The 14,604-nt window shown below is 43.1% G+C and overlaps 1 protein-coding gene and 1 pseudogene across 1 annotated transcript; both read left to right on the forward strand.

The window, feature by feature from the left end:
• Positions 1–1,014: 1,014 nt before the first annotated feature.
• On the forward strand, positions 1,015–3,454 carry LOC18051990 (annotated as a pseudogene).
• A 5,397-nt stretch (positions 3,455–8,851) lies between these two features.
• On the forward strand, positions 8,852–10,261 carry LOC112100880. The gene is made up of 2 exons (XM_024190745.1): positions 8,852–10,017; positions 10,117–10,261. Exons 1-2 carry the CDS (start codon positions 8,852–8,854, stop codon positions 10,259–10,261), a joined length of 1,311 nt encoding a protein of 436 aa, XP_024046513.1.
• Positions 10,262–14,604: the final 4,343 nt, after the last annotated feature.

A 14,604-nucleotide genomic window follows, 5' to 3' on the forward strand; every position in this document is an offset into this window, starting at 1 on the left:
CGAGAGACAAGTCAATCATTTTCTGAAACAAATTAAAGTACCCAAACTTTATAGGCACGGAAGCTACTTAGTAAATACTTCAAGTACTTGATTCCTCTCATAATTGTCAGTGACCACAATTTCATACACACTCGTAAGTAGTTAATTTTGTTGCTATTGCCGAACTCCAAAAAAAGAAGTCTCTCCAATCAGAACTATTAGCAGAGAGATGATGTGCGGACGGCAATTTACAGCAATGACTCTTTCATATCGTCCATTAATTATCAAATAGTCTTTTACTTAAAGACCAATTCATAAGAATTAAATAACATATATGAAAAAAAAGGGAGTTTGGATTAAAGTGCAGAATCATTATAAATTACAGACTAAGGTGGTCGTCTAATGGTGTCAACGCTCAGTGATCTAGCTTGCAACTCCTACCTGAAAAAGAAAAATATGTGGGGGTATCGCCTACTTTGCATCATGTTATTGCATTTTCGAGTTATTTTTTCTGTGTCATCAGTGAAGCTCTGCTCTCCCGAGGAAAGCTTTGCCTTACTCCAATTTAAGAACACAATTTCAATGGATGCTTCTGCTTCAGTCATTGCGATGCTGCTGTTACTTACCCTAAGACAAAGTCCTGGAATAAAGATGGTGATTGTTGTTCGTGGGATGGCATAACCTGTGATGAGATGACTGGCCATGTAATTGGCCTTGACCTCAGTTCATGGCACTCTTCATCCCAACAGCACTCTCTTCCTTCTCCATCATCTTCAGAAACTCAACCTTGCTTGCAATGATTTCAACGGAACCAAAATCTCATCCAACTTTGGTCAGTTCACAAAACTAACACATCTTAACCTTTCCTTTTCGTATTTCTCTGGCATTGTTCCTTCACAAATTTCTCGTCTGTCAAAGCTGGTTGCACTTGATTTGTCTGGTGATATTCCTGGAACGAAATTTGAGCAACACACTTTTAATAATCTCGCGAAAAATCTAACAGAGTTGAGATATCTTCTTCTTGACAATGTGCAAATGTTTTCAGTTGTCCCTAGTTCATTGTTGAACCTGTCTTCTGCTTCTTTGATATCTCTCAGTCTTGGTAGTGGTTTTCTCCAAGGCGAGTTCCCTATTGATATTTTTCACTTTCCTTTCCTCCGGCAACTAACTTTATCGGACAATAGACATCTTACAGGCAATTTACCCAAGTCTAACTGGAGCAGTCCCCTTAGAATCTTGGACCTCTCAGTCACAAAGTTCTCAGGAAAAATAACGGACACAATTGGCAATCTCAGAGACTTGAAATTTCTTGATCTTTCTGCATGCTACTTTGACGGCTTGATTCCGAATTCATTTTGGAATCTCACAGAAATCACTTACTTGGCTTTCGAAGCCAACTTCTTCTCAGGCCAAGTCCCAGCATCTCTATCTAACCTTAAACAGCTCACTGTGTTAAATCTTGAGGACAATCAGTTTTCAGGGGAGTTTCCGGATGTTTTTGGTAACCTCAGCAAACTAACTAGAATCTCTCTTGCCCATTTAAATTTCACTGGTCAGTTGCCATTATCAGCATTCAATTTGACACAACTTTCTCTTCTAGAATTGTCCGGTAATCAATTCGTGGGTCAACTTCCTTGTCATGCAAGCTGTCTCCCTCTTTCACATCTGAAATTAGGAGGTAATTTTCTAGATGGAAGAATTCCATCTTGGTTGTTCAATCTGTCGTCTTTAATAAATTTAGACCTTCTTGACAACAAATACATCGGTACTTTTGGCCAGTTCCAGCAGTCTAGTTCAAATCCAAATTTAACATTCGAACTTCCGGATCTCACTTCACTTGATTTTTCATCAAATAGCTTGAGTGGCACAGTGAAAGCAGACATGTTTTCAAATCTCAAGAATCTTGAATATGTTGATCTTTCAAACAACAATCTCCTGTCACTAACAACCCCCGGAACTGTAAACTTTGCTTTATCCAAGCTTGAGGTGTTCAAATTCTCTTCTTGTAACGTGTCTCAGTTTCCAGATTTCTTAAGAACCTCAGAAAATTTGGTGGAGTTAGACCTTTCTAACAATAAACTTACTGGCCAGATCTTCCAACTAGATCAGTGGCCGTATTTGTATTTTCTGAATCTATCTCACAATTTTCTGACAAGTGTGGAGAGAATCTCATCTGTGGAGTTACGGCATCTTGTCGTTCAGTCTAACTTGCTCCAGAGGCTACCATTCATTCTGTCATCTCGCATACGATTCCTTTCAGTTTCAGACAATAAATTGACAGGAGAGTTCCCTTCATCAATTTGCAATTTGAGCACTATTGAATATCTTAACTTGTCCAATAACAGCTTGAGCGGGATGATTCCACAATGTCTAGCAAACTTTGATTCTCTCTCTTTGTTGGATTTGCGGAAGAACCAATTCCGCGGCAGCATTCCTCAAATATTTTCAAAGTGCTACGACTTGGTGGCCCTTAACCTGAATGACAATGAATTAGAGGGAAAATTACCACCATCTTTGGCAAACTGTGGCGACTTGGAAGTTTTAGATGTGGGGAATAACAAGATTAACGATGCATTTCCATATTGGACAGCAACACCTCCCCGGTTACAAGTTCTTGTCCTGCGATCAAACAGTTTCCACGGTCCCATTTACAACAACGTCCCCAGCATAAAAAGGCCTTTCCCTGAGTTGAGAATAATTGATATCTCTCGCAACGGATTCACAGGCCTTCTGCCGGCAAGATATTTCCAAAGTTTAAAAGCTATGATGCATGGAGACAATGATGATATTGATCTTGATTATATGAATTCAGCTGGCTACGATCAATACTATTCCATGATTTTGACCTATAAAGGAGTTGACCTTGAGATGGAGAGAGTTCTAAATATTTTTACAACCATTGATTTGTCGAACAACCGGTTTGAAGGAATGATCCCAAAAGAAGTTGGAAAACTTTCCTCGCTCAAATTGCTCAACCTTTCCCACAACATTCCTGAGAGGTCAGATTCCATTGTCGTTGGGAAATTTGACACAGCTTGAATCACTAGACCTCTCATCGAACTGGCTTGCAGGGGAGATTCCTGTGGAGTTGACAAGTCCGACGGCTCTTTCAGTATTGAACCTTTCGTTTAATCAGCTAGTAGGACCAATACCTCAGGGGAAACAGTTCGATTCGTTTCAGAATGATTCTTTTATTGGGAACTTGGGGTTATGTGGATTTGCGCTGACACAACAATGTAGCAATTATGAGGTACCACCAGCACCAATGCCTGAAGAAGATGATACTTCGAGCAGCTGGGCCTGGTTTGATTGGAAAATTGTTGTCATGGGTTACGGATGTGGAGTCATTTGGGGATTGTCGTTGGCATACCTTGCGTTCTCAACAGGAAAGCCACGGTGGCTGATGATGATGATGTTCGAGAGACACGATGCCAAAAAGATGAGAAGAATTAAGCCAAGGCCTCAGAGGATTTAGTGAGGCAAATCGGTGAGTGATCCAGTACCGATGATCCTGTTACGTACTTTGGAATAATTCCTTTTTGTCATCTATCCCGTCGCTTGCTCTTGTTGTAACTACTTGTTAATTGGATAATTAATTCCTCTTGTCATGTGTATAAAGCTTGATTTGTGTTGGCTGATTGGTCTAGTTCATATTGCGGTTAATTTAATCGAGGTGCTCACCCAAGTGGAATGACCATTGAGGCTTGAGCTGATAAATAAATTTGAAAAAAAAAATCTTATTTTAATTAAAAGAGATTTAGTGCTGAAACTAAATACTGAATAAAAGGATATATGTAATAAAATCATAGTATTGTACTGTGTAAATGCAGACGCGACACAAAAGTTTTGAAAAATAAGCATATGAATCCAAATTTTTTTCTATGGAAGATTGGCCCGCATTTAAAGTGTTTTTTCATGTATAAGACATTTATAAAATCCAGAATAAGAATTTTTTTTGATGTTTTGCCTCTCGAAAAGGATATCTACACCCTGTAGTTTGAAAGAGTTATCACAAAAATTTTTAGTTTAATTTCAACAAAGGACACTTCAAATCTTTTACGTTACATTTTACAGCTTGTTTGGATGAAAAATGTTAAATTTCCTCTTCTACCCCCATGATGCACCTATTAAATATCTAGTGAATGTGGCTCAACACAGGAAAATTGATTTACACAATAACTTTTGGAGTAGCTATATTTTATATCAAAATAATTTTGACAAAAAATGAAATTTATTTACTTCATTTTCTTTTTATTTTCCTTTAATTTTATTTCACCACTGCCACCAAATCTTAATTTATTTTTCTATATATATATATATTTGGGGAAAAAATAGGAAAGGTAGCAAAACGCCACATGTCGACGAACGAAATAACTCCAGTACAATCCAAGGTACTAGACATGATTTAAGGTACTCCGCACAATTAGTGGTACCCGGAATGATTCGAGGTAACCTCCACAATTAGAGGTACCCAGCATGATTCGAGGTACCCCGCATAGATCGAGGTACCCCATATAACTGGAGGTACCTGATAGATCTGATTCACGAGAACCATATGAAAAAGTCTGTCATGGGAAATATCTCCATATCTTGAAGGATAATATTTGATTTTGTTAGAATTAAATATCAAAACGTCATACTGAAAAGGGAGGGACAGCCGCCTGCCACCCCTGCCAAAAGTGAAGGACATTGTCCCAAAGACAGTGGTCCTCAGCTGCCTACCCGACAGCCACTGCAGAGGTACCCTGGACCACTCTCCAGCACACGCTACGTTTCCAAAGGATGAGATATGCCACGAACGTCTTCTTGATTCCCAAGCATGCACATAACGGCCCAAAAATCATAAAAAGGTAAAAAGACGTGAAAGGCCAAAAAAGGGATAGCCCATAGCCAAAAGGGATACGTCACGTGGCAGCTGAGGTACTTTATATATAAAGATGTCTAGGTTTTATTCTCCATCATGTTCTCATTCACTCACACTCCACAAAAATAAGTTTTCTTCAACCTTAAACCTTGATTTATAGAGGGTTGACAATCTCTCTTTATCATTAAAAAGCTTAAGTTTGCTAACTTGAGCGTCGGAGTGTGAACGCCGGGTACCCCGGCTTCACCTCTAACATGTATTTCACTATTTTGCAGGCTTGAAGCTAATTTCGAAGGTCATTTTTCTTGGTTCAAACCTTCCACCATTGTTGCCACTTCCCTTTCCCCTTCTCACCTCCTTTGAATTTAGAAACACCGCACACAACAACCAGAGAAGTACCCCGTTTCCCCCAAAAAATATAAATTTATTGTTCTAGATAGGTTTATCTTTTCATAACCCCAAAATCTTTCTAAAACAATTGGCGCCATCTATGGGGAGACGCACAAAAAGCCTCCACTGCAGTTATCAAACTAGTTGTTGTGTATACTCCAATATATGGCACCCGACGTACCTCCCAAAGGTTTAATGGCGGATCCTACAAGGATGAGAAATGACAGCAGCGGTGAAGATAGTGATCCCGCAAGAAGGCTAGCCCGTCTCAGCAAGGGTAAGGCTATCAAGCAATCGACTTGTATTCGCCAAGATGAGGAACCTATCTCTCACAAGCGTTTCGAGGATCTTACCCATGCAATACTTAGGGCGGTTGGATCTAGGGCACCTGAAAGTTCACTTCCACCAGTGATGCTAGATGCTCCATCACCTTAAACGAACCAACAAGCTATGGTCAGAAAAGAGGTACTCAAGGCCAGCAAGCCAAAATATTGGCCATCGGGTACCCGTTTTAAGTTTCAAACCGTGGGCTCCCAAGACGAACGTTCCACCGCCTCTTGCAATTCCCGCAGCAGCCAGGGTATGAGGCATGCAAAACGTGCCCACGAGGATCTTTGTGAAAAGTTAAATGCCAAAAGGGCTTTTCAAATGGCGGCAACATCATTAGGTACCCCTTGGGTAACCCCTCAAACTTGTGGAAAAAATAGAGAACTTGAAAGCCCAAGTGAATCTCCTCTCCGAGAAGTAAAACATCACAAGTGCTCCAACACCAATGACCTACCAATCGCCGTTCACTATGGAGATTCGGACGACAGTTCTTCCCGAAGCGTTCACCATGCCTCAGATACCCCAGTACTCGGGTACCACTGATCCCTCGGAGCATGCTGAGCTATACTGCGACCAAATGCTTATCAAGGGTGTGGATGAGAACGCCATGTGTAGGATGTTTACACACACACTCACAGGCCCCGCAAAGTCATGGTTTCGGTCTTTAAAGGCAGGAAACGTATCTTCCCTACACTAATTGTTATCTGAATTTACTAAAGAGATTTCCTAAACTTCTACTCAAGATAGGGCATCTTCCAAACTTGCCTTTATCAAGCAAGGGGAAGCCGAACCTTTAGTAGAGTATGTGAGTCGTTTCTACCAAGAGGTGTTGCGAACATGAGCATTTGAAAACCAACACACACTGACCTATTTTGAGAAAAAATTACTGTTGGGCAAGCTATGACGTTCTTTTTAAAAGAAGCGCATACTTTCATATGGGGAAGCCCGTTCCCGGGCGTTGCAGCAAGTGGAGATGGATGAGAAATGCCATTTGAAGCGCTAAGAAGATAAGGCCGAGGTCACAAAGAATAAGGAGAAGCCCAAGAGAACGGAAGCCCCAATACCAAGGGTACCCCGAACGAGGAGCCCTCTACGGGGGTAAGGGTTTAACACTCAGGGTATCTTACGGGTACCCTAACCTCCAAAATCGCCACCACCAGAGCAACGAGAGCCACCACGAGGCCTCGGTACGAGTCTTACCATCCGCTGAATCGTTCCCCAGAGCAGATCTTTTACCAGATTTGGGATAGCGGACTCCTCCATCCGCCCAAGCCAATGAAGCAGAAACATGAAGCGTAGCGTAAAGTATTGTGAGTTCCACGAGAACTTCGGTCACAGCACAGCCGTGAGGAAATTAAATCATTGATTCTTAGTTGGTACCTCAAAGAATTTGTTGCTGGCATGAGGGAGGCTCGGAAATCCATGAAGCAAGATAAGGGCAAGCAGGTAATTGATGGCAGCCCTGAACGAGAGGTGCCCCCGGGACATAAGAAATGTGTGTATGTCCGGATGATCACGGGCGGACCGACTCTAGCTGGCCATTCCAGGAGGGCCATCAAACTATATAGTAGATCGTTATCGTTAGCCACAAATATTGGCAGAGAAGTCAACTTTAATGGATGGGGTACACCGCAGGTACTCCACCATCCCCCACCTATCTTTTTCGCAAAAAAATATGTTGAGGGTATCTCGTACCCCCATGATGATTCCTTAGTAATTACGTTGAAGGTTGCTACTGGTAAGGTACCAAGAACTCTTGTAGATACCGGCAGCTCCGTTGATATCATTTTCAAAAGCACCTTGGATCAACTATTGATTGAGTCGCCAAATATCACCCCATATGCTACGCCTCTTATTGGGTTCATTGGAGATATGGTTATCCCAAAGGGCATCATTACACTACTCGTTACACTTAATAAGGTACATCACCGTGTTGTTTATATGATTGATTTTCTTATTGTGGATCACCCGAGCCCCTACAACATTATATTAGGTAGGTCGTTCTTAGTAGCAACTAAAGCAGTGGTATCCATGCACTACCTCGCCATGAAAGTTCAAGCCGCCCAATAAGTTATCACCATTAAAAGGGATCAGCAATCAGCTCGTGGATGTTACTCCGTGGCCTCCAAAGTCACTTACTAAATAGCTTTCGATCTGTCAATGAAGGGGTACCCCAGTGGTAGCAAGCCCACACTTTATCCCTCGAAGCGAGCACTTGCGAGACAGAGGAGAACGGTGCTAAAAAACGCTTCTTAGGTAGCCGACCCACCAAAGCAATTGGGAACCTCGCTAGTGGGTGTAGAAACAATTGCTCCGGATGACTCAGGGGTACCCCACGGGGACCATATTGAGCCCAGGTGCAAATTTGAGACACCTCTAGATTCGTGAATACTGAAAGATGAAAAACGGGGTACCCCAGTTGAAAACATTGTTTCTGTCTCGATTTGTGCCACCGACCTAACAAAGATCGTGAAAGTAGGCTTCAATCTTTCGGAAGAACAATGAGAGAGGCTCATCAACTTTCTACGCGAGCACCATGATATATTTGCCTGGTCCCACTCAGATATACCGGGTATCTCATATTCCTTCTCCTATCACAAACTCAATGTCAGCCTACATCATAAACCGGTCAAACAGAAGCGTCGCACATTCAACCAAGATAGGTACGACGCACTTGAGCAAGAGGTAGACCGTCTATTAGTAACGGGATTCATCCGGGAAGCAATGTACCCCGATTGGGTATCCAACATTGTTCTAGTCAAGAAATTAAATGGAAAGTGCCGTATGTGTGTGGATTTCACCGGTTTGAACAAGTCCTGCCCCAAGGATAGCTTCTCGCTCCCCCGGGTGGACCAGCTGGTTGATGCAACAACAGGACATGAGATGCTTAGTTTTATAGATGCCTTCTCCGGTTACAACCAAATCCCAATGTACGAACCCGATCAAGACAAAACGACCTTTATCACCAATTGTGGGTTATACTGTTATAAAGTTATGCCGTTTGGTTTAAAGAATGTCGGAGCTACTTATCAGCGGTTGGTGAATAAAATTTTTAGGGAACAAATTGAGCACACAATGGAGGTATACATAGACGACATGATCACCAAATCGGTGCATGCGGGGGAACACCTAGGGCTACTCAGAGATACCTTTACAGTTTTGAGAAGACACAAGATGTGACTCAACCCTAAAAAATGTGCATTTGGGGTTACCTCGGGTAAATTTCTTGGGTTCATTGTGCAACAACGGGGGATCGAGGCCAACCCCGATAAAATTCGCGTGGTTCTTGACATGAAGTTGCCACGCACCATCAAGGAGGTTCAAAGCTTGGCAGGCTGGGTAGCTGCCCTGAGTCGCTTCATCTCCAAGGCTATCGACCAATGTAAGCCCTTTTTCAAAGCCTTGAAAGCTGGTAAAAAGCTCCAATGGACCCCCGATTGCAAAGAAACTTTCAAAGAACTGAAGGGGTGCCTCATCAATACTCCACTACTTGCCAAACCTGAGTTGGGGGAGGTGTTTCTGTTGTATCTCGCTATATCCGACCATGTCACCAGCTCTGTGTTACTCCGAAAAGATGATAATGGGGTACAACGGCCTATTTATTACACTAGTAAGGCTATGGTCGATGCCGAAAAGCGGTACCCCACCTCTGATAAAATTGTTTTGGCACTGGTTGTCGCAGTAAAGAAGCTCAGACCATATTTTCAAGCTCACACCATTGCAGTCGTCGCCAACCTTCCCCTCCGGCAAATCCTCCAGAAGTTAGATATGTCCGTAAGGCTTCTCCGATGGTCCTTCGAATTAAGCGAGTTCGACATCAACTTCAAGCCTCGTTCGACGATCAAAGCTCAAGCCATCGCTGATTTCATTGCGGAATTCGCCAATGACTCTTATGGTGAAGGTAATCTGAGGTACCTATCAGATACCCCATTCGCCGATGAAGGGGGATATGTTTGGGAAATATATGTAGATAATTCCTCTAATTCACACGGAAGTGGTGCGGGAATAATTATAATCGACTCGAACAAGGTGAAAATATGCTATGTTTTGCAATTTGGATTCAAGGCTTCAAACAATGAAGCCGAATACGAGGCCATCATAGCGGAGTTGAGGATGTCGAAGGCTTTGAGAACAAAAATAGTACACATCAAGAGCGACTCCCAGTTAGTGGTAAGCCAAATTACCGCACAGTATCAAGCGAAAGAGAAAAACATGAAGGGGTACCTCGGGAAAACCAGAAAGTTGATGTCCCAATTTTGTAAAGTTAAGGTGGAAAGGGTACCCCGATTGCAAAACAGCAAAGCCGACAATTTGGTAAAAATGGCATCCCTTGGTGTAGCTCAGTCAGCTAGCCCCATTACGACAGAACACATACCCGCCCCCAGTATTGATCTCCTCGAGCCATTGGAAGTAGGATCACTGTCCAACGGGGTACCTTGGATGGAGCCTATTATAAGGTACCTCAAGGACGGGGACCTCCCCTTAGATAAAAGTGAAGCAAGAAGACTAAAATATAAAGTTGCGCGGTATTGCCTGATCTAGGATACCTTATACAGAAGATGGTTCACTCTCCCTTACCTTAAATGCTTGGAAAGTGACAAGGCCGAGTATGTCATGAGGGAGATATATGAGGGAATTTGTGGCAATCACTATGGAGCACAATCACTGGCGCAAAAAGCTCTCCGTCAGGGATACTACTAGCTTACCATGCGGGAAGATGCTAAAAATATGGTACGAAGCTGTGACAAGTGCCAAAGGTTCGCCAGGGTACCATACCTACCCCTAGAGAAGCTAACAATTATATCTTCCCCTTGGCTCTTTGCTATATAGGGAGTGGACCTCATTGGCCCATTACCTACCGAGAAGGGGTGAGCAAAATATGCAATCGTAGCGGTAGACTATTTTATAAAGTGGGCGGAAATAGAGCCACTAACAAGCATCACAGAAAGGAAAACCACGAAATTCATTTGGAAGAACCTCATTTGTAGATTTAGGATCCCTTATGCAATTGTTAGTGATAACGGCAAGCAATTCGATAATGAAAAATTTTAAAGTTTTTGCTCGGAGCTTGGATAGCCAACCGGTTTGCTACACCTGCCCACCCCCAATCTAATGGGCAGGTCGAAGCCATTAACAAGATTATCAAAGGTATCCTGAAGAAGATGTTGGAAGCAAGAAAGGGAGCTTGGGTAGACGAGCTGCCTAGGGTGCTGTAGGCCTACCGGACTACTCAGAACACCTTTACCGAAGAAACCCCCTTCTCTTTCGCATTCGGTGTTGACACAGTAATCCCAGCGGAAATTGGGGTACCCTCTCACAGAGTTGAATACTTTAATGAGGCCGAGACCACCTCATTGATTGCTTCAAATCTTGATTTGGTGGCTGAAAAAAGGGTTAGAGCGGAATTGAGGACAGCCTTGTACCAGTATCGCATTTAGGGTCTATATGAAAAAAGGGTACGCCCTCGATCCTTCAAGAAATGAGAGTTAGTCTTGAGGAGGGTAACTTAGAACACTATGATACCCTGCAAAGGCACTTTCGGGGCAAATTGGGAGGACCATACCGCATCGATAAACCCGTTGGGTCAGCTGCATATCGGCTACTCCACATGGATGGGACAATCGTGAGGCACCCCTGGAATGCTACAATGTTGTGGAAATATTACTAAAGGACAGTGTCCTAACCTTTAGTCTTCTACTGTTTTCTGCTTTCTTTAATGTTTGTGTGTGGTAGGCCATATGGGGTACTCCAAATACCCTATGTTGGTCAGTTGCAACTTTAGAATTTCTTTAATTCCCAAATGAAAAGGATATGAGGTCTTACGGTCTCCTGTTCTCTTTAGGGTAACAAAGCTAAGTCGTGTATTGATCAATGCTTTCGTTATCTATAAATGCATTTTCTTTCTCAACAAATTGATGTGTGTTCTTTATTTTTTCGCCACTTCGATCATGAAATGCAGATTATATCGTTTATCGCCATTAATATACCCTCACATATGGTTATATGCAATTTTTGCCATACGCTTGTCAATTATGACTAACTTATTACAGGACCAGCCAGGGTACCTGACATACCTAGATTGTGATGATCTATGTAAAGCCAAGATTGGCAAGGGAATGAATAGCCTTGGGGTAGCCTTCCTACAGAAGCATGACAAGGCTACCTAAATATAGAGAGGGAGGGTCAAAGAAGACCCGAGGGTGAAGTAAAGCTGGCATACCCTAGCGCCATGAGATTCTGCATAGGTATGATCTTACTTGAGCAAAGTAGGGGGTAGGCCATTTAAAAATTCGGAGAAAGCTTCGAAAGAGCAAGAAATTAATTAGTTGGACCAATTGCGCGCTCTCAAATTTGATAAACTATTTGTGGAGGATCCGCCATAATTTTCGATAAGGACATGCACCAAGCACATCAGTCTGCATAAGCCAGTAGGCGCCTGATGTCGAATATTTGTTAGGTACCTGAGGTACCCCATTTAAAAAAAAAATTCATCACATATAATGAGAGGTACCCTAGAAATTTACAAGATAACAATTTGGCCCAGTATTCATTTGCAGAATAATGAGGATGCAAAATACAAGCTCAAAATATAGAGGGTTCGGTAGCACAATATCATAACAAAATAAAGATCTCAGTAATACAAAATACTCAAGAAACCAAAAAGAAAGAAACAATTTCCAAATAGCAAAATGTGGATAGATCCAGAAAAATAACAGCACTATAAAATGGCTACACCGATGGTGGTGCATTGTCCCCATCATCCTTCTCCAGAGGGCAGTTAGCAGAAGACTCTGAGGTACCTAAAATATGAGCAGCTGAAGTAGGGGCATCTAAGGCAGGTAACGGCTGAAGCACGCACGGTACCCTAGGTGACCTAGAAAGGGTACCCGGCTGTGCATGGGAATACTTCTTCCTTTCTTCAATCGTCTTCAGAATCGTAGCCTTGTTGACATATTTCTCCATGCGGGGTGCCTCCAGTTCTGAATCCACACTCCATACCTCTGTTATAATAAGAGAGAATGCCTCCTCCGCCATCTTCTTTTGTCGGGACAGTAGATCATCGTTTGTGGCCCTCAACTCATCGCAAACCCTGTCTAATCGAGCTTTCTCTTGAGATAGGTCAGTAAGGCGTTCCTACAAAGTTTTGACTTCTCGAGCAAGCTTGTCATCACGAGACTGTCGACTTTGGAGCTCACTCCTTAATTTTTTGACCTCCAATTGGGTAGCAACGAGGGAGTCGAGATCTGGAAGGCAGTGGCTAAGGAGAAATGATGCCTGCAGATTGTTAAAGACATGTTATATATATGTGTATGACAATAGGAATAAATAAGTAAAGAATGAAGGGTACACCGGGGTACCCCAGTAAAGCATACCTCTTGGATAGCCCTGAGTGCTTGACCGTAGCGTTCGCTCAAGCTCATCTTGTCTGTCTCCTCAGCAACTTCGGGGGTAACACTTTTCAGCAGAATAATAGAAACAACACGCCAAGTGTGAAACCTTCTCGTTGGATGCCGGGTTTAAGTCACCATTGGACAATTCGTCGGGGAAAAAGGAAACCAACCCGAATTTTCTCTTTTTAGAACGAGGGGTACTATTCGATCCGATGTGGGAGGTACCATGTATTTTCCCTTCACTCCAGGGGCTCGAAGGGGGCCAGGTATTCTTCTGGAGTAACGCAGAATCCTGAGATCCGAAAGCTCCACCCACTACCACTTGGAAGAAAGCGTTAAAAGCATCGCCCGCTGACTCCATAATTGCACCCAACTCGCAAAAGTAATGTTAGCCGGACAAGCGCTAAATACTACAACGCAAAAAATGGGAAACGAAAAACAGGAAAGCCAAATAAAGAACGCGGTGATAAAGGGGTACCCCAGTCCCATAGATAATAATAGGGTACCCCCAACACCCAAATCATACATGAGTCACCACCGGAAGCAGGTGGAAAACCTCGGTTAATCAGCCCTGCTCTCCCCAACTTGCTCTCCTTTAACACATCACTACCCCTTTGTACACTTCGAAGCCTCTCCATAAACTTCTTCACCTCTTCCCCCACCTCCTGAATTGGGCATGATCCTTTAGCCCACCTTACACCTGCAAAACCATGGAGAACCCAAGATTAGCGAGACATTTATGTGAAGGATTACAATAAAGAACAGTAAACAAGGGAGATACTTATAGTCTACACTGAAGGAATTTAGAACCTCCATAAGGTTGCCCTTGTCACCTAGAGTCTCTGCCCCCCACCTACCTTCAGCAACAAACCACCCTTTTGTGTAACCCTTCTTCAAGGCGGGGTTCCCCCTAATGAGATTGTCATGATCACCCCAAGCAGCGAAGTAAGTAATAGTGGGACCCTTAGGCTTTTTGAGTTGGTAAAGGCCCTTCAATTCCTGAATAGAAATATCACGCCTCAATACCTCCAATCATAACACCTGCAAACTTGTAAGTGTCCTTCGCCTCGACTGGGACAGCTGCCCAGGGGCCACCCCCAAATAACTAAACATCCTCATATAGAAAGGTTGGAGGGGCATGCGGAGTCCAAGATAAAAGAGGTCAATGTGAAGAGCAATCTCGTCAGATATAGGGCACTCAGGTCGCTCATCCACATAGGGTATCCTAAGCTGGACGGAGAGAGGAATATTGTATTTGGTTCTAATCTGTTCTAAGTCCCCCAAAGTAGCCCTTCTAGTGCCTAGTGAATAAAGGTTACCAGATTTTAAAATTGTGGTAGAATGAGACTTGGGAGGCCGGTCTAAGGAATGAGCTGGAACCTTGGGCTTGGATGACCCACCCTTTTTTTCAAAAATGGTGGGTTGGTTGTTTACTGGAAAAACACGGGCTGATACGAAGCACTCCCAGGGCGAGGGAGCTCAGAATATGAGTTACCACTCCTAGAGGCACTAAGGGGGACCTATCACCCTCACTAATGGAAATGTGGGAAGGAAGTCCTACATGAGGGCTGTCAACACTACTAACCTCAACCGAACGATGCCTCCTCGCTGCTAACTTTTTCTTGCCTATTTACTTCCTGCCACACACCACCA

The sequence above is a fragment of the Citrus clementina genome, unplaced genomic scaffold (assembly GCF_000493195.1).
Source record: "Citrus clementina cultivar Clemenules unplaced genomic scaffold, Citrus_clementina_v1.0 scaffold_2, whole genome shotgun sequence".
Lineage (NCBI taxonomy): Eukaryota > Viridiplantae > Streptophyta > Magnoliopsida > Sapindales > Rutaceae > Citrus > Citrus x clementina.